General features: G+C 57.6%; 6 protein-coding genes across 6 annotated transcripts; 3 read left to right on the top strand and 3 right to left on the bottom strand.

The window, feature by feature from the left end:
• Nucleotides 1–181: 181 nt before the first annotated feature.
• Nucleotides 182–1553, top strand: THITE_72634 (uncharacterized protein; the record flags this gene model as incomplete). The annotated part of the gene is made up of 2 exons (XM_003656963.1): nucleotides 182–1067; nucleotides 1211–1553. Exons 1-2 carry the CDS (start codon nucleotides 799–801, stop codon nucleotides 1551–1553), a joined length of 612 nt encoding a protein of 203 aa, XP_003657011.1. The 5' UTR covers nucleotides 182–798.
• A 1154-nt stretch (nucleotides 1554–2707) lies between these two features.
• On the bottom strand, nucleotides 2708–4544 carry THITE_2122343 (uncharacterized protein). Its single transcript, XM_003656962.1, has one exon. The coding sequence runs from the start codon at nucleotides 4400–4402 to the stop codon at nucleotides 2894–2896; it is 1509 nt and encodes a 502-aa protein (XP_003657010.1). The 5' UTR covers nucleotides 4403–4544; the 3' UTR covers nucleotides 2708–2893.
• A 3558-nt stretch (nucleotides 4545–8102) lies between these two features.
• THITE_156770 (uncharacterized protein) lies at nucleotides 8103–8764 on the top strand (the record flags this gene model as incomplete). The annotated part of the gene is made up of 2 exons (XM_003656961.1): nucleotides 8103–8182; nucleotides 8563–8764. 2 exons carry the CDS (start codon nucleotides 8103–8105, stop codon nucleotides 8762–8764), a joined length of 282 nt encoding a protein of 93 aa, XP_003657009.1.
• A 407-nt stretch (nucleotides 8765–9171) lies between these two features.
• On the bottom strand, nucleotides 9172–9904 carry THITE_2122342 (uncharacterized protein). Its single transcript, XM_003656960.1, has one exon. The coding sequence runs from the start codon at nucleotides 9751–9753 to the stop codon at nucleotides 9469–9471; it is 285 nt and encodes a 94-aa protein (XP_003657008.1). The 5' UTR covers nucleotides 9754–9904; the 3' UTR covers nucleotides 9172–9468.
• Nucleotides 9905–11868: 1964 nt separating this feature from the next.
• Nucleotides 11869–12948, bottom strand: THITE_2122340 (uncharacterized protein). Its single transcript, XM_003656959.1, has 3 exons — nucleotides 12648–12948; nucleotides 12350–12573; nucleotides 11869–12286 (listed from the first exon to the last, which is right to left on the bottom strand). Exons 1-3 carry the CDS (start codon nucleotides 12918–12920, stop codon nucleotides 12124–12126), a joined length of 660 nt encoding a protein of 219 aa, XP_003657007.1. The 5' UTR covers nucleotides 12921–12948; the 3' UTR covers nucleotides 11869–12123.
• A 1914-nt stretch (nucleotides 12949–14862) lies between these two features.
• THITE_2017121 (uncharacterized protein) lies at nucleotides 14863–15637 on the top strand (the record flags this gene model as incomplete). The annotated part of the gene is made up of 4 exons (XM_003656958.1): nucleotides 14863–14937; nucleotides 15018–15091; nucleotides 15251–15426; nucleotides 15498–15637. Coding segments are annotated over 4 exons (465 nt in total), but the record flags the coding sequence as incomplete, so codon positions are not given.
• Nucleotides 15638–19607: the final 3970 nt, after the last annotated feature.

Below are 19607 nucleotides of genomic sequence, written 5' to 3'. Positions count from 1 at the left end.
CGCGTCCCTGGCCCAGATTATCTGACGCAACGACCAGCACGCTGTATTGCGGGTCAGCCACCGCTCGGTCCGGTCTGTGACGCAGTCCTGCACGTCTCGGCGCCATCGAAATTTAACGCTGCGGTGAGCATCCTGGCATCACATGCAAGCGTGGGACGACAGACGCCAGGGTAGGAAACCTGAGGATCAGCATATAAACACTACACTTTTCCCTTTCTCTGGTCCTCCCCCCAATCTTCCTCATATATACTCTTTGCTCACATCCAATTGCGCAGAGAACACTCCAGCAAGAACCACGGATTGGCAACTTTCGCAAATCTCGAAGATCCAGCACAATGTTAGACTGCATCGTTGTGTCCTTGTAAGTTGAGGTTGCCCTGTTCAGCTCAACTCGCCTGCCTGCCAAACTTGTGGCTGCCGCAATACTACGGCATGCTCGTGTGACCGTCTCAAACTCTTCGAAGACAGAAGTGCTGACCCAAGCCGTGTCGCTCGCCAAGGCCCACCAACGCCGAGTCTCCCGTCGAGGAGCCATGCGTTCGGGCCCCATCAGATCCGCTTCCCGCCCGCATTGAGCGCCCCTCGAGCTTGTCCCACGCCGACGACTCGATCCGCGAGGACCAATCCCTCGTCCGGCACCCGAAATCGAACGCGTCCAGAGCCCAGCCCTTGCCGACAATCCCGCGTCTCCCCAAAAGCCTGAGTGTCCGAGCATCCCCGCGCGAGCCGTACCAACGCCTCCACGAGCGGTTCACGGGCTTCTGCATCCGCCCGGCGCGGCCCTCCGACTTCCGCAGGATGGCCCGCATGGCCACGGCCGTGTTCCGCGACGAGCAGGACGCGGCGCACTTCAGCAAGTTCGGCCGCCGGCACCTGCCGCCCGCGGCCGAGGGCAAGAGCCTGCGCGACTTGCTGCGCGGGCCGGAGGAGCAGTGGCGGCTCGCCGACCTCCGCAGGAGCCGCCGGCTGCCGGGGCGGCACTTGATCGTCGCCACCTACCTCAGGCAGCCGGTTGATTACCTGACAAAGTGTTACGGCGCGCAGGCCAAGGAGGTGATTCTGGGGTGGTAAGACAAGCTGAGCTCTTTTTCTTTGCCAACTGCGGTTTCGGGTGGCTCTTAGTTGCTCCCGAGACAGCTCCTTTGCTGCTGAGCTGCTCCCGATGTCCCGATCAGGAATGAGGAAAACACTAACTCATGTTGTTGAACAGGGCCGAGTGGCAGGAGCCGGCCTGCGCCAGGGGGCCGCCTCGTTGCAGCGAAGTCGTCCTCGGCGACGAGTCTAGCGACGACAGACGGCAGCAGCAGCAGCCGCTGCTGGGGCCGCCCTTCGCTGACCTGGAAGCCGTGGTCGGCGGCATGGCGTTTGCGTTCGGGCGCCACACCGTTGTCGTCCCGCCCAACAGCGGGGTCGTGTACCTGCCCGTCGTCCTCGAGTCGTTCCGCCGCGCGCTCCTGGACGACACGGAGGAGTGGAAGCGCTGGTGCAAGTTCTTCATCCCGGCCTGCTTCGGTCGGGATGGCGACGCACATGGTGGGCATCTCGGTAAGTAGCAACCAATGCAGCCCCTTCAGTCTCCAACCCATAACTTCCACGCCCGCAAACTAACCCCTCACGTCGCAGTCCTACGCTCCCTCGTCGTGGACTCCTCCCACTGGGGTCACGGAATCGACCGCGCGCTGCTCAACTGGGGCATGGAGAGGGCCCGCAGCCGCGGGTGGGACATCCTGGCGCTGGCGCCCAGCGTCATCAACCCCTGGACGCTGGATGCCTTCATTGACGCGCGGTTCAAAAAGGTCGGCTCCCTGGACATCTTCTGGTCGTCGTACACGGCGCTGCACTGGACGTCGGGGCAGCGTCGTGCCGGCCGCCGCGGCAGCGGCCTTCCAGCACCTTTCCAGCCCGTCACCCCCGTCCGCAAGCGACGCCGCGGAGAGCGGCCCAGCGACAACACTGGATTCTCGTGGACCCCGCCGCCGGTGGTGAAGCGCAGACGTGTCATTGTCGGTAGGGAGGAGGGCATCGACGACAAGCGGCAGACCGTCTGTTCCCGGCATCTTTAGGAGGGTCGGTTCCGGAGGCTGCCTTGGTGCACGGCGGCAACGGCCGGCCGCGTTACGGAGGCGGAGGAGGGTATGGCGAAGAGGGTCGAGGCAACTTGAAGCTGGATGAGGTGGTCTGAACACTGTGGCGCTCCGAGATGATGGTGAAGGACGCTTGGTCGAGGCTGTTCACCGTGTAACAGTTGCGAGGCGCCCGCTTGGTGGTTGCTTCTGTCAGATAGCATCAGTACACAGTTATCGTCAGAGGTCGGAATAGACTTGGCAGCAGCCCTACCTGAGAACTCTCTCGCGGCCCAGCCCCGGTGTCCTTCCTGGCTGTCCTTCCTGAAGCGTGGCGATTGATAGGAGATAACAACTTCCGGGCTGGGTTAACAGATGGAAGCCAACATCACTCGGTTAGCGTCATCTATGCTTGCCTTTGATCGTCTCGTCCGCTGTGGCTGGTTTAATAAGGGCCATAGCAAGGAGGAGGAAAGAGTGGGAGAGAAGGGCAGGTCAAGGCATAGCAGAAGCGCCCTGGCTCCCTCCCATTTCTCGCCTCACAGCGTCTTAGCTCATCTCAGCTTTCCGTTCTCACTTCTCGTATCCTGCTGAACCGTCCGTCTCTCATGCACACTTTCGTCCTGTTTGCAAGCATCCCTTCTTCCATGTCCTCAAAGGCCAGAGCCCATCATTGCACCCACTGGCTTTCCATCGTCTAGATTCCCAAAAGATCAAACATGCCACCCATCTTGTCTATGTGCGCACTCGCTCCACGCGAGAGGAAAGAGTAAGGAAAACAATGAAAGAATAAAGCACGGGGAGCGAACCAAGAGGGCAGGGGACATCGTCTAAACGCCCTCGGCCTTCCTGTTCGCCACCGCGACGCGCTGTTCGATGCCGAGCCGCTGGGTCAAGCGCTTGCCGAGCCGCACGCACGGCATGTCCAACCACCGGGTCAGGAAATCGGCAACGACCAGGTCGAGCGGGAACATGACGGCCATGCTCAGCAGGAAGCGCGTGTTGAAGCCGGGCGGGCCGAGGTCCGGCACGTACAGCCGGTTGTCCCACCAGGTCGGTTCGGCGTCCTTCGGCACGTGGCCGAGCATCAGGGCGACGCGGTCGCCGACGATGTACTGCATCGGCAGGTGGATCAGGTAGAACATGAAGCTGACGCGGCCGAGGTAACGCAGCGGGCGGGTCTGCAGCAGCGTCTGCAGCCAGCGCAACCGCAGCGTGGCGTACACGAGCAGCAGCGCGCCCCACGACGTCCAGTACCGGTAGTACTGGTTCTTGCCGTAGACGGCGGGCGCCAGGCGCGTCAGCGTGCGCCATCCGGGCGTGTTGAGCGAGTAGTCCGGGTCGCCGCCGTGCGCGGGCTGGCACAGGAGGTAGTAGCCAACGACGAAGGCGAGGTGGTGGAGGACCGTCCGGGTGCGCTGGGAGCAGTGGCGGGACAGGAAGGACGCGTCCAGCGCGTACACGTCGAGGCCCGAGAGCACCAGCCCCGCGAGGAAGCAGGCCATGGTCCAGTAGCCCAGCTGGAGCAGGACGACGATGGAGATCGACCAGGCGAGCATGCTCCGCGGCGCGGAGAGCGGGCCGGCGGCTAGCAGGGCGGCCAGGGCGTAGATCAGCATGGAGCCTTTCAGCTCGATCGGGATCGTCCAGACGACCAGGCCGTAGTCGAACCAGACCTCGTTGGAGTGGGTCTGGAAGGGGTTGAAGTAGTGGTACGCGCTGACGACCCAGTTCGCGACCTCCTGGAACACGTCGGGCTTGCGCTGGGGCCAGGGCAACTCGTGGACGAGGTGGTAGGGGGCGTGCATCAGCACGGCGAAGGCCAGCGTCACGGCAAAGGTCGGGGCGTACAGGCGGATGGGGCGGCGCACGACGGCGGAGGCCAGGCTCCAGAGGCAGGCGGCGGTCTTGGCGGCGCGCACGAGGCGCAGGGGAGAGCGGCTCAGCACGAAGCCGGACAGCACGAAGAAGATGGCGACGGCGGCGCCGCCGCCGTTGAAGAGGATGCGCACGAAGGGCAGGCTGGCTAGGTGCCAGTGGCCGCCCTCACCGAAGCCGTGCTCGTGCACGTTGTCGTCGAAGCCGCCGATGCAGTGCTGGAAGAAGACGAAGAAGGCGGCCAGCCCGCGCAGGCCGTCGAGGAACGCCGTCGACGTCGACCCGTTCTCGGCTGAGCGCGAGGTGGCCGAGACGGCGAGATCGGCGTCCGGTGAGACATGGGCGGCGGCGGGAGCCGGCAGGTGGCGTTCCACATCCACGTCGAACGGCTGCAGTTGAGACTGCAGGTGCGACTGCGGGTGTGACGCGAGCTCAGTGCCCGCCCCGGCGCGCTCGTCCATCGCCAGTCAGGCGGTGGAGCCGTCTCCTCCCTTGTGAGTTCTATTCAACACTGCTGCTTGGGTAGAGAGAACTGCAGTGCATCGCACGTTGGGAGCCGGAGAGACGGCTTTGCGATCAAGGTCATCAAGGTTGATGTTCGAGAGCCGACCCCTAACTTTACCTCGGAATACGCTGTCGTTTCCAATTTTTATTCAGGGGTGCCTGGTTGGCGACACTTGGCTAACCGCATTTGGATTAGGCACTCAGGGGCGCCCCGCCTTGCGGCAAACAGTTCAGCCAGTCCTTGGATCAAGTTCATGCAGTGCGCTGGACACGACTGCTGTTGGAAAAGCAGTGTTCGCTTCCCTCCAAGGCCGCCACAAGTCTATGCAAAAGCTACCACTCTGTTGCCTTTGCGGAACTCGTTCAAAGCTACCTTACGCTGCGTGTGTAGATACATCACCAGGCTGTGTCCTCGGGCCCATTCTCCCATCCCATTCCTCCACAATTGCAGCTGTCGACGGGCATGTGAAGAGAGCGTCGACGTTGGCAGTCCATCGCAGTTCCACGTCCAACTGGCAGTCCTCAACAATGTCGAGCGACGCGACGATGTTGACGCCCAGCCCCCTGGTGACGGAGAGCGAATAGTTACTCGCCTTGGTGTGAGTAGCCCGGGCTTGCCGACCTCATAGGCAAAACGGCCTTGGCTGCGTTGTCCAGCCGGATGTGCTCCGTCTTCCGCCGCTGTTGTAGCAATGGACCATGCTCTTCCGCCGGTCGCCCTCTTTGAGCCATGCTTTGGGGTCGGGCTGGGCGAACGGTGTTGGTTAGCATTGTCTGGCTTTTCATGATGCTGCTTGCGCTTCTCTCGTTTGCATGTGGTCAGCGCTGTCTTCCCAGTCAACCTCAATGTCGCCGTCGTCGTCTCTGTCTGGCTGTCGGTTGAATTGCCCCATTTCCACGGGTGGACGCACATCCACGGATCGGGGACGCACAGGAGGTCAAAGAAGCTACACTCTGGCATCCTGGGCTTGCCGACCACCTCGTGTCTGACCGCAGAGGCTTGTCGTCCAGCAGGACCTCGGAGGCAGCCAAGATGTCCCCGCGCAAACCCAACACCGCGGGCACAAAATCCTGCACCGTTAGGAACTCTCCCTTCGCTTCCGGCGTCAATGGTGGCTGCCTTATCGAGCGGTCGATCAATGCCGCAGCACGTCAGGTCCTCAGCAAATTTTCGCGTCCCGGAATGTCAAATTCTGGCTCCCGGCCGGGAACTCTCCCGAAGCGGGTCGTTTTCTCGTCCACCTTCTAGTTCTCTTCCATGGCCTTCCATTTCTGGCAGTGCATGTTGAGCCAATACTTCTCTCAGTCGTTCAGGTCGTCAACACTCGCCGTGGCAGATTTCATTTTAGGCTGGGTGAGCGGCTCCTGCGAGACTGGATGCAGCTCTGAGGCGACGTCGCTTCCGGAGCCCACGCGAACGCAGGGCTCAAGGGGAATAGCCGGGTTGTCGAAATCGTGGGTCATCACCCAGACCACTCGAAATGTTGAGCGGGCAGTTGAGAACCCAGTACCGGCGCTCGGCCTCCGCCGTGACTGTGGATGACCGATGAATAGGTTCCTCGTTGCTGGAGGCGCGGCGGTGTCTAATCAGCGTTGTCGGTCGCAGATGGGGCTTCGCGCTCTCTTCGCTTGTCGAGTTTGAGCCAGCTATACCGGCTGGGAGTGGGAAGCGCGCGCAAGAGACAGAAACGAATGGTTTGATTGAGCACAAGGCCAAATTAGAAGCGATGATTTGGATAGACGACGCTGATGAGGCTGAATCCTCGTTGGGTTGGGGGATGGGAACAGTCAACAGATAGATCCAAAACATCCAGTCTGCTCCAACCAAAATGTCCACGCTTTTGCTACTCGGGGCGCGGCCCCCCAATTTTACGGCCAATCCATCCGCAAAGGCAGAAGAACAGTCAACTAGCCTCAGTATGTCATTGTGCCCCTCGGGGCATGCTGGGGAGAACTTCCGTTGCACGATCCTCAAACGCCTCCTGCTCAGGCCCACTTTGAAATCGCCAAAACACATCAAAAAAGCATCGCAAAAGAAGGGAGATTGAACTCGAGATGGCATTGCCAAGCGATCAGCTTCTGTCTGTAGATACAGTAACATCGGGATTCACCGGAAAACTAGCTCAAATAATTACAATTGTTTCCAACCCAGGGCTCTGCTTTGAAAAGCCATCTCCATCGATGAGGACCACAGCTCGTATGACAGTGACATGGAGGAATCGCACCCACACACAAACACACATTCGATTATCAAGTCAAAATTGTAGAAGAAGATCGAGGTGATGTGTTTGCCCACCGGGTAATCTCGGAACCCACGGCTAAGGGTCGTCAGCTCCGAGCGGTCACCAGTGGGCAAGTTTAATCTCCGCGTGGCTTTCGAGGAAACGGACGGTGATGCCGATTTTCCCTGGTCTCGCCACGCGGTGGTGATTTTTTGGAACATTCGAACATTGAAACGGAAAGATTGGAACATTTGAAACATTTGAAACATTGAAACGGGGAAGGGATGTCAGCCCAGCGTCTGTCCCTCTGCCATGGGGGAGCAGGCAGAAGGATGGTCACCGGGCTGTGGGTGTTTGTTCTCCGCCCTGCATATTGGAGAGTCCCGGTGGGAAGTGCTTCGGGTCCTCCTCTGCTTATTCTGGGCGGTCGGCGCTCTCTGCCTGGCGCTTCCGCGCGGACGATGACAGCGAGCAGGCGGTTGATCGGCGCGGCTCTCAATGTCAGGCACCGCGGGTCAAGCCGCCGCTCGCTATCTCGCTCGTCGGGCCGCGGTCGGCAGTCGTGGTCGGTAGTTAGTGTTTTCTGCAAGATAGGTCAGCCTCAAAAGATGGCGGCCGGAGGAAAATCAACAGCGAAATGAAAAAAAAGTAAACAATGCGATGGTGTGGCTGGCCATGGTCAGCGCCATCACACCTGCCAAGTGACGCTGCCGCAATGAGAAAAGTAAACAACGCAATGATGTTTGCGGCCACAATCGGCGCCATCACAGCGCGTCAAGTGCCGCTGCTGGTCGGTCAATCTCCACTGTGTTTTCCAAGCTGGAGAGGAAGGAGAACAACGAAAGGAGATGCAGAGGAGGGTAGCGGGAATCGGTCAGCAAGGCCGGCAGAGGGTTGGGGGATGATAATGATGAAGATGAGGATCGCCAGCAAGAACAGCAAAGAAAAGCAGAGCAAAGAAAGGGAAAAGCAGACAAGCAGAGGCAAAGGCCAATGTCCCAGTCACTTGTACAGCCACCTGGTGGGGAGAGCAAGTGACTGTGGTCAGGGTAACCGGTTTTGATTTGCAACCCAAGGCGCCGTGAGCCCGGAAGACCAGGCGGGCACCGTGGGAAGTCTGGGGAGAAAGAGAGAAGAGGAAGAGGGAAGAAATGGGAGGGGGAGAGGCCATTATATAGATATCCCAGGGCGGTCTGTGCACGTGTGCAAATTTGCCCTCGTAGTTACTGAGGCTTGTGAGAACTCTTTTTGTCGCGAGAGTGTGTTTACGCAGTTAATCAGCGGTTGTGTGGTGTTGTGTGCGGCTGGGTATGCGTTCAGGGGGGCCGCCGAGCCGCGAGTGCGGCTCCGGCGTGCTCCGCCCGAGAAATCTTGCACGCCCCTCGAACTTCCCTCCTACAACCACTTTTCCAGTGTTCCGTCGAGGCTGAGGATCATGAGTAGGGCCAAAAATAGACGCAAAAGCACGCTGAGGATGCTGAGGAGTCGAGTGTCAACAGTCGAGGGGATTCAGGGGTAAGTTGTCTTCCAGTCCGAGTTCAACCGTCGCCGGCGAAGGACACTCTTCCGCTTTGCAAAGAAGGTCCCAAGGTAACAGATCAACTGTCTCAGGTTTGGCGGGTACGCTACGACATCAAGCGAGTGAGGTCCCTTGTAGCGGGAGAGATGGACCCCAAGAGGTAGTGGGCCGTCAGATCTACTCGGAGATGGGAGAGTAAAGTCCTCCAGTTGAGCCGCATGATTTCCGCTCCAACCGTTCGCAAGTTTCGCTACAATAGACGACGTTGACTTACCCATATACTTCCACACGGAGTCGGGCGCTGAAATCTGCACGACGGTTGATCAGTCAGTGGGCTGCCGAACCAAAGCTGCTAACCGCCCCGCGCACCCCCCAGGTATCTCTCGTACTCCCTCCCCGAAATGGTGTGGGCGCCCGAGTACAGCTGGTTCTACATCAAGGGCGACTTCGTCGGCGCGCGTCAGGAAATCTCCGTGGTCCTGACCTCCCTTCTGTCCCAGGAATGGAAGATCTACACTCCCGTCGGCATCGCAGTTCCGTATGGGCGGCTTCAAGGGCGTGCTGGTGACTTAACCTGACGCCGAAGGCATGAAAGCCCTCCACATCCGGCCGTCTCCGGAGGAGAACCGCCCAGTAAAACGGCTTGGAGACCATCCGGCGTCCTCAGTTCTGTTGCGCAACACTGAACAGACAGACCATCTTGATCCCATCGCGCCTTGAGGTCCCACGATGTCTTAACTGGCATGATGGAGGAGCAAATGTCTGATTACGATACCGCCATGACGGACAAGGACAAGGCCGTCGAGCTGCTCAGCTGCTATGTTGACGAGAACATGTCGAACACCACCATCGAGAAACCTGCACAACGGTTGATCAGCACGTGGGCTGCCGAACCAAAGTTACCTGACAGTGGGGAAGCGCGGCGGTCTTCATCGACCAATTGTTATCGATCAAGAAACACAAGGAGACCTTGGAAGAGCTCGGATATCTCGAGGAAGATGGGTTTGACCAGCTATCTACTGCCCACTCATTCTGAGCCCGATGTTGACGCAGGCAGGGTAATGAAACAGACGAACATCAAGTCCCGTTCAACGACCGTCCCTGTAGCACGAATACCGCGTGTGCCAATCTCTTCAGACAACCAAGTAACTCAGAATCTCACTTTCAAGACCGACTCCCCTCTCGTTACTCAAATTTCCACCCTAACCTGTCCCCGAGAACAAACGAACAAACCCCCAAACCACCTCCCAGACCCGACCCATCTCCTCCACGTGCTGTCCTTTTATTTCGGATCCGTCTTCTTCCACTCGCCAGCATCCTTGACGCCCTTAGCGACGTCGGCGGCGCCGCGCTCGACGCCGGTGCCGATGTTGGCGACGCCCTCGCCCAGCGGCCGGCCGAGGCCGCCCGTGGCACCCGTGACCGTCTCGCCGAGCCCGCGCGACGCCGCGCCCACCACGCCGCCGACCGTGTTGGCCAGCCCGCCGACCGTGTTGCCCACCGTCGAGGTGACCGCCTTGCCGGCGCCGGTCACGCCCGAGGTGGTCTTCTTGTTGTTGTCGGTCATCTTCAGTTTTGGGTTGGGGTTGGTTGTCGGAACTTAGGTTATCAGAGGAAGATGATGGCTTGAAGAGAGACTTAGGTTCGAAAATAGCGGAGACAGAATTGTGGTTTGGCTTTGCAGGACGAGAGATGGCTCAGGGCCCAGACATACTCCGTTGCCACTTATATGCTCTGGGCGGCCTGCTTCCCTCGTCACAAGAAAGCTGGTTGTGTAAGAGCTGCCCCGCATAGGTAGAATACGTCATCTGCCCGTCCGTTTCGCCCCCGTCGTTGTCCTTGGCTACGTCGCTGGGTCCTTGCGGCTTTTAGCTTCCTTGACTGTCTGTTGGGGCTGTGATGGTATTCTTAGAAACGCAGAACCTGAGTCAAGGCCGAAGCTTTAAAAAACTAGCAGAGTCTAGGTCAAACTGCCGCGGTTCTGTCAGAATATATGGCCCTGAGCTAGAAGTCCGAATAACGAAAATGGGGGACCAAGAGTTTTTTTTTTTTTTTTTTTTTTTTTTTTTTTTTTTTTTTTTTTTTTTTTTTTTTTTTTTTTTTTTTTTTTTTTAACTCAGTGGTTCAGCAGGCTCTGTCAAGGCGACTCGGCTGTGCATGTGTTTTGCTGCACCGTAGCGTGCTGAAAGACCCAAGTCTCATGGCTCAGAGGACAAACTTGTCTACACAGCAAAGGCACTGGATTGCGTTTTCAAAGTGTTTGGAGGCCGAAAGAAAGCGCGATTATTTCTTGATGTTGTACTACCTGATAAAGCCCAAACCCAGGGCACAAAAAAGTCCAGACGACGTGAAAACCCGCAATCCCCCAATCCCGTATACCGTCCAACCCTTCCCTCCCATCTCATATCCCCCAGCTCCACCGCCGTGCTCCCCCCGCTCGTCTCAAGCTGCCACCTGCCCCGCCGACGTGGCAACATCGCCGCCGCCGCTCTCCGCCGCCGCTCCCAGCCCGGCGCCGGGGTGGTCCGACCCCGGGTCGTCGTCGTCGCGGCGGGGGTGAGAACCCGCCTGGTCGGGCGGCCTGCAGCCAGCCGCCGCCGCAGCCCCGCCCGCGCGCCTGGCGCGCGGCATCTTGTTTTTGCCGCGGAGCCACTGCACCTTGGACTCGAGGGCGTGGGCCGAGCGGCCGCGCAGCTGGGGGAGCTCTTTCTGCGGTTGAGGAGGCATATGTCAGCGGCTGGGTTCGTGGTGCGATTGATGTCAGGGTGGGGGGATTAACTTACGGCCATCCTTTCGTAGGACCAGCCCGGTCTCTGATGGTATTCCATCAGAATGTTTTCCGCCTCTTCCGTCCATGGCTGTTGTCTCCTCGCCCGCCGGGCGCCGCGGTCGGGAGCAGCCTCGGCGGGAGGCTGCGCAGCCGTCGACGCCCCCGGCTGAGGATTGGCTGGCCTCTGGCTGGCGAGGTTGGGGAAGCCGACGTCTTGGCCGTCCTGGGTGCCTGCGACAGGGGAGTCGTAGGCGAGAGCTGGGTGTTGGTCGGCAACAAAGTGGTCGACTGCCATGTAGTCGCCGTCGACGGGGTTCGCCGCCGAGATCGCCGCCGAGAAGTGGCGCGGAATCTGGGGGGTTTGAACCGGCGTCAAGCCGGGATCGGCGCCTCCGGCCATCTGAATGAACTGGGTCCGGAGGTGTTGGCTGTTGATGTAAAAGGCCAGATTGAGCAGCGTCAGCTCATCTGCCCTCGTCCAGCCCTGCGAGTGGCCCTGCTCGTCAAGATACTGGCGCACCGCAGTGAAGAACTCCTCGATGCTCATGACCTGGTAGCTGTATTGCTGCCCATTCCAGCAGCCGGGGTTGCTGCACGGCGACATGGGACCCAAATGAACCCACCAAGTGACGGTGTTATCGCAAGGCTGGAAGGTCTCCGGGATGCCGAGCTCGGGAGCGACGCCGGCCGACGCGGCGACGTTGCCGCAGGGTTTGACAAGGCGAAGATGGTTGCCCACCTGGCCGCAGTTCGGGCACACATCTCTGACTTGAATGCACATGGTGGTGATGGAGAAGTGACGGAAAAGGCTAGAGACGAAGCGAAGGGTGCCGTCGTAAGTGAAAGGGAAGCGATGGAGGAGGCTCGAGACGATTTGAAGGCGGTCGTCGAAAGTGAGCGCAAAGTGATGGAAAAGGCTAGAGACGAAGCGAAGGATGCCGTCGTAAGTGAAAGGGAAGTGATGGAGGGGGCTCGAGACGAAGTGAAGGCAGTTGTCGAAAGTGAAAGCGATTGAACGGTCAGACTGCATTTCTGAAAAGAATAAATAGGGCTTGCTGCATTTCTGAAAGAATAAATAGGGCTTGAACCCCGTCAATGTCCCGGCCGGGAGTTGTGTTTGCAACTAATTATGCCCGCTCTACCAGAACAAGACCGCTTCTGGGCTTCTCATGATATCAAGGGCTGACTCAGTTGCTGCCGCCTCTCGTTAAACTGGACGATTTCAGCTTGACTCTTCGCCAGCTGCGCATCTCGACGCCTCCTGCTGGCCGAGCAGTATATGGATATAACGCCGCCGGCGGCCATGACGATGAAGCCCGCGTGTATGGCACTGGCAGGAGAAACTGTCAGCGATAGCCGTTGGCACACGACAACAGACGGTTCGAGCGCGCACCAAAAGACCACCATGAAGATCATGGCGTTGTTCATGTCGGTTACCCAGCTCGCATGCCGTTCCCCGGCCCCCGGCTCCACTGAGCCGAGGATCAGAAAGCAGAAGATGCCGACCCCTATCATTGCGACGTCGAAGCAGACAGCCACCGGGTTGACGGCCTCTCTCCGGTTCAAGAAGAGGAGCGAGACCACCTCGTACCCGTCCATCAGAATGCCGACTATGACCTGGGCCCGTGTCAGCCCGCGTCGACGGAGGATCGAGGAGACAGCGCTCGACATCCACACCGGGAAGCGCGTACCGGGAAGAAAGACGGGAAGAGGACATCGACCCGCGTTGTCGGCTCCGACCGCCAGTAGCTGTACAGCCAGGCGATGAAGCCGAGCGTTCCGAGTTCATACGCGACCGCCACGAACCGGCAGACCACCTGCGCCCAGTTGAACTTGATTCCCAGCGCCCCGACCGCCCGGATTCGAGGGACGCATCGTCTCTTTTCGAGGTCCTTGCGGGGCAGGGCCTGGGTGTCTGCGATGCCGGGCAGGCTGCCTGGCGCTTCCAGAGTCACGGCATTCATTGGAGAGGCGGCTGATGTCCCCTCATGCGTCGTCTTGCCAAACGAAATTGTCAGGGCAGCTCGAGCGGCGGCAGGCGGTCACCCGTTGGTGTGAGGACTGCCGATGAATGTGGCCCAGGAGTTTTGATGGGAGAAGAAGATTGCAGACACGACACGCGACATTCATGTTCTGGTACACTACGGAATACTACTGCGAGGATCTGGTGCCGGGGGGCGGTGCCGCGGGAGCCCTAAGGATGCGAGGATGCGGCAAAGTCACCGTTGGTTCGTCCCTGTTACCCCGTCCCTCTGCCCCTGGCCCCCAGCCACCGCTGGCTTGGCGGCAGCCTGCTGTGTGGTGTACAAAGTATGGTTGGACAGAGCAAACTGCACGGAATCGGATGCGAGTACGCCAACGGATCTCGATCCAGGGCCCACCTGAGACGGTTTGACCTCTTATTTGAGACCGAGGCACATCACGAACACCATCGTCTCCTTGGGGGGACCGCGACCTTCACAGAGCCTCAGGTTTGCTCCCTTCGACATTGGAGAGGTAGTGTATAGTGTAGTGGAGTGGACGGTTGCATCCCGAGGCGAACAAGCTGATTCCCGCCCACAGCGCACGAACGGCCAAGGTACTAGGGGGTTATTGTTGTTGTTGACGCTTAGCGCCCGGGCAGTCCACGGCAGGCCACCGTAGCATATATGGGCGTGCCAAGCTAGAACGTACATGAAAAACGCACCGCCTAGACAGCAACTCGAGTCTCATTCGACACCCTCGGTAGTGCTCCCACTACCTTGCTTGTTACCCCCTCGCCTCCATTCACGAGGGCCCGCAACGTGTATCGACTAAAACGCCCTCCTAAGCTGCCTGGATTCCCGTACCCCTCCTCTCCCAGCCTCTTGGTTTTCCCACGCCTCAGCGCTTCGGAGGCTCCGGAGGATCGAGTTGAAGAAAGGCATCGGCCGGAACACTACCCTCTCGCGAGGGATAAAATCCGGCCGATGCTTTGGTCTCTGCTTTTTGCCGACCGGTGGTTGAGTTCGGTAGGCGGCTGGCCGCCCAGGCTCTACGGGAGCCGGCCGTTAGCAGCTGGCGCAGGCAGTACCTTGGCCCTTCCCCAGGGCAGTAGAGTTGAACTACTACCCGCCAAGATACTTTGCGCGCGTTGGTCTGGATGGCCTAGTCGTCAAAGTCGTTCCAGTCGTAGGTCGTCGTGCCCGTCAAGATGTAGTTAAAGGACTTGGAAGACCCAGATTTGCGGCGACGGACAACTCCGCAAGCGGGTTTCGGTTGGGATTCGACGCCTTGAACAGGACACCGAGCAAAGAAAGCTCAAATGCCTGGAGAATCGAGTGACGGGGCACGAAGGCGCACCATCATCCGAGCCTGATACAGGCAGGGCCGGTGTGCCTCTCCGTTTTCTGAAAAATTCCGTTCATCTGGATACAGAGATACGGCCAGATTGAAACTTACCATGGCCTGGAAATTGAGGGATATAACAGATTTCCAGGCCAAAATATGGACGAATGTTATCTCCCGTGTTTAATTGGCTACCGTATCTTGGAATATACACAGAACAGTCAATCTATCGGGAGGAGGAACAAACTTCGGACTGATCTCTTACTCACTTAAGTGTCTTGTGCGAGGTCTCGGACTTATCTGCCTGGAAGTTTTGCGAGGACGCTGCAGAGCACGGAATTCTACCTACCCGCAGAAACTAGGACGGACTATGCTGGCATATGCTGGCAATATGATCTCTCGCGAAGGAGTTCCTCGAACTGCCCTCCAACAAAATCTCGCCAGCCAACGGGTGCAAGCCACTCGCAACAGTTCCTCACCCAACCCCTCCGCCGTCAACGCGATTCGTCCTGCGATCAGAAACCTTCCTCGAACTCTCCTGGCCGTCCAGGACACCCCAGCCGCTCCGTCAAAGCAGAAACCATGACCGCCGGGCCCGAGCCCACTCCCGCCTCCAAAATCCTCACTGTCGCCCAACTCCACGCCACCCTCGCGACCATCCTGCTCGTCACCGCGGTAAGTAACCCCCTCGCCTCCCACCGCCAAACAACAGCAGCCACCATGCTCACCGCGACCACGATTGCCACTACCATCAGGCCAGCCGCCACCCGCTCACAGACGCACTCGCCTACCTCCACCTCTGGTGCGCCGCCCTGGCTTTCGCCTGGTGGTACCTGCACGCCGCCACCGCCACCACCACCGCGCAATCTCCTCCTCCTCCTCCAGCAGAGCCGCCCCCTGCACCTGAGCGCGAGCGCGAGCGCGATAATGGCGGCTGTAATGCCGGCGGCGATCGCGTTCGAGGAGATGAGGGCGGGCCAGGCTAGAGGCTTGTCCTGCACCTTTCCTGCGCGGGCATGATCTTGGGGCTGGTCGGGCAGATGGTTGTCGTCGGGGAACGGGCGGTTGGGGCGGGGTTTAGGCATAGTCATAGCGGTGATATGCCCCTAGGGGGGTGTGGGTTGTTTGGGTTGGAGGGAGCAGTGGAGGGGCTGACGCGTGTTGGTAAGTCGGCTGTTTGAGGGAGGGTTTCTCGACGGCTTGTGCGAGATGCTGACCGGTTTGGCGGGCGGTAGTTGCTATGGCTATGGTCGCTGGATCGGTCGGGCTTCTCGCGGCGGTGCTCTGGCCTGGCACGAGGTGGTATATGCGCCAGCTGGGACGGGTCCTCAATTGGATGTTCCCCTACGCCGTGCGGGTTGTTAGGTGGATGTTGCCTTATGCCGCGCGGGTTCTCTGCTTTGCTCTGAAGTGGCTGTGGTGGGTGGCTTGCTTGGTGATGTCGTGGCTTCTCTTGTTCGTCAGGATTGCTTGCCTGTTCATCCGGGGTCCGGAACACTAGCAGTTTTTTGCCTCGATGAGGGCTGTGGGACAGGATGACGGATGTAATGAGCGGGCCCTCGAGACAAATAGCCCACGTCCGAGGGTGGGAGTCAGCTGGTTGAGGATGAGAGCTCTTCAATAAAGAGCCAAGCGGTTGAGAGATGGTTAGTGGCCATGCTAGACGGGGTAGTCAGGTAATTCAACCAACGCTGGGTAGCTGATCTCCGACATGACTTCGACCTTTGTTGCTGAGTGTTCCTCCCCCAACAACGAGTCTGTTCTCGGGCCGGGAGTATCTGTCACTGCCGAAGTAATTATACTAGATAACTGATGACCTTGCCGAAACGAAAAGCAGGTAAACCAGGCATTCGATTACCCTGATTTCTGAGTTACCAATGCCTTGAATTCCCAGTCAGTCATGCCGCTGGCTGCCACTAGAGTGCTGAGGATACTGGACCTCAACCATCGATGCTCTGTTTGTCCCCAGGGAACTTGATGAATCTAACATTTCCCGGGCAGGCCAATTTTCGTTCTCAGTCGGTGTGCCAGTCCTTTCAAGAGACGTGATTTGCAATAACTTTATGTCCTGTGCCTGGCACAAAAGGAGATTCACTCAGGACTGGCACCAGAACATATGCTGGAACTCAAACGGGTTTTCGTCTCTGACGATGCAGCAGTAGCAGCTTAGTGCCCCATTGACCCTGGCAACCGCTGATTCTCTTGCACCTGCATAACCTTTGTTGCACATGGGGACTATCTTCCAGCTCCATCGCCTGACATTGAAGAGCTCACCACAAAGAGTCTAACATATCAAGCTTAGAGCTGCGCTGTCCAATATTGTATATGAGGACATGATCTATCAGTTCCTTCTCAAAAACCAGCGGGAGAATGTGGTTCAGGGAGCCATCCGGGAGAGTGTAGGTCGTCCGCCGCCCTAAGCTGCGAGTGGCATCGGCGCGATGTAAGTGTCGGCGCACTTCGTACCAGGAAGGCTGGGTTGGCTGACTGATCTTCCAGCATCTGTCGACCGTCTTGCTGCCCCTTTCTTTGCTTCAACATTCTTCTCCAGTGTTCTTTGTAGAGATCACTGTTTGTCCCTGTCTCCGAGACTCCAAAAGCAGCGAGCTTTATCTACGGAGAAAGGAGATTATATGAACCTTCATCCCACAGGATTGTGTCCAGTCTCTAAGACGCAACCATTGGTATCCATGATCAGCCATCGAGGAAGAGGGGGCAAGCACCTGCAGATCACGAGAGCATCTCAAAGTAGCATGATAGTGATGTGTCAATGGTTTCGCTCCTCTACCATCAACAGTCTGTCTCAAGGATTTACAGTTGTGCTTCGGCTGAGACATGTGAGGCTTGCTGAACTCCAGGCCTAGTACATCCCAAAATGCCTTGTGAGGACGATCACAGCCATACCTCGACCAAACGGAGGGCAGGACCTGCCAATAACAGAGTGACCCGCTTGGATAGGACAGGACCAGCGATGGGATGGTGCGCCCAATGCAGTGTTCCCCAGCTAACCTTACACCCCCTTGGACCCGCCGGGGTATCACATCGGCGGCCAATGGACCGTCCCGCATTATGCTCTGGTGCTCAATATTTTCTGGTCACAACGCTCCCTCGCAGTCAACAGTGTTCTGGTTGCTTGCATCGACCTGCTCCTGCTCGAAAGGCACGCTGAGATGCTGCCGAGGTAGGCCAATCCCCTATTCTCGATCCCTTTGATTCCGTTTTCAAAGTTGTCCACATTAAGATCCCAAGGATCAAGCCTTCGAGACATCCAGACCAGTCTTGCAGAGAAACCGATCCCAATGCTTTGCAACGAGGGCAGGATTTCGTGGCATGACGCTGGGGGCATCGAGGACTCCTGGATTTAGACTCCAGTATACGGTTCTGCACAGTCACCGCGGGCTAAAATCTTCAGCTCGGATTCCCACACCTCTGTTTCGATGCCTTTTGCTTCTCCGTATGGCACCCGCTTACCGTGCTTCTACGCCTAGGGAAGAAAGAAAGGAACGGACACCACCGCGGCTGACCGATAAGCCGAAGAATCCGAGCCCAAGCTGCCCATCGGAAACCGACCGCAAATGAAGGCAATATACAAGGAAGAAGAGGGGCGTACAACCAAGGCCAGACTCGAAGGGACACAAAGAAAGAGGAGGGCAACTGGATACATACATACACAAGGCTCGGAATACACCGCTAAGAGGAGGGCATCTTGGAGGCGCCTGGAATAAGGAGCGTATACAATGGCAAGAGGAGGATCATAACAGTGGTGGATGGTGCTCGGGACTATAAGCGCGCAAACCAACACCCGACCGATCTGCATCGACGAGCCCAAAGACGCAAGAGCCACTAAGAGTTCACTGAGAGAGTGCCGCCGAGCGATAAGAAGGGAATAACCAAGGTCTGGGATGATTTGTCCGGTAATACACTGCTAAGAGGTGGGAAAGGACATTCGTCTGGGGTAGTTGGGGAACATATGTCAAGAGGAGGACAATCATAATCGTCAAAGACTTTGGGAATACGATACTAAGAGGAGGGACGCTGAAGACGCCGACATTCAAACGCGAAGCCCGTGATCCCCTAAGCCCATGATACCCGAAGCCGAGACACAAGGAGAGCCTCACGCAGAAGCAAGAGACCAAGAAACGACAGGATCGAATACCGAGAGGAGCAGAATAATAACAAGGAAAGGCCTGGTGAATACCACGTTAAGAGGAGGGTAATGGGACACATCGATCGAAAACAGTGCAGGGGATATAAGGATAAGAGGAGGAATAAAACCACACCGATAAACAAGGGATCTCACATCATAAGAAGGGGAATTCATGGACACAGTGAGGAGACATTGAGGAGAAAGGCAAGGAATACTATGCTAAGAGGAGGAATACAAACACATCAATAAACGAGGTATCTCACATCGTAAGATGAGGCGTACATGGACACATTGATGGGAAAGGCAAGGAATACCAGGCTAAGAGGAGGAGGAATACAACCACACAGATAAGCTGGGGATCTCACTTGCTAAGAGGAGGACGATCGGACACCTTGACAAGGGACACAATCCAAGAGGAAGAATACAATCATACCGAGAAGTTGGGAATCGCGGTTGCTAAGAGGAGGAAGATGGTAAAGCATACAAGGCTAAGAGGAGGAATACACCCACACAGACAAGCAGGGGATCTTACATGTTAAGAGGAGGGATACGAGCCCAAGAGGGGGAATGCAAGCACACCGATAAGCTGGGGAACACACTTATAAGAGGAGGACGATGGGACACATTAATTGGAAACGCAGGGGATACAATTCATTAAGAGAAGGAATACAGACACACAAATTGGCAGGGGATCTACAATGTCAAGAGGAGGCACAGAGGAGACAGGACATATATGGCGCAAACACTGAAGGACTCAAGGAAGGATATGTCATAACGAAAGAGGAGGAAAACTTGTCGCCGAAGAAAAGAAGGGATACACACAAGGAAAGGAGACGATGGTCGGTTGGCAAAGTGAGACACGAGAACGCACAAGGACACGAAGGTTACAACGCACATGAAGAAAGAAGACGATTAGCCACCTCGAGGATGGCTCCGAAAAGAGATCTAAGCGCTCGACAAACAGACCGCCCTCCGAAAGGGCCGCAAGGACACAAGGTTACAAGGATCCACGGACTCAGAGACTCAAGGCCTCAAGGACTCGAGAGCAAGATCAAATCACGAGACCGGAAGGAAAGGCGATTAATAAGGGATACCTGGGGGATACACTGTTAAGAGATGGGCAATAACATAAGGAGATTTTCATAATCACAGCGCTGGGACAGACTGCGGGCAGAACACACCAAGACGCAGAATGAGG

The sequence above is a fragment of the Thermothielavioides terrestris genome, chromosome 5 (assembly GCF_000226115.1).
Source record: "Thermothielavioides terrestris NRRL 8126 chromosome 5, complete sequence".
Taxonomy (NCBI): domain Eukaryota; kingdom Fungi; phylum Ascomycota; class Sordariomycetes; order Sordariales; family Chaetomiaceae; genus Thermothielavioides; species Thermothielavioides terrestris.
The sequence above is the reverse complement of the archived record's forward strand: the minus strand, read 5'-3'. Positions and strand labels throughout refer to the sequence as shown.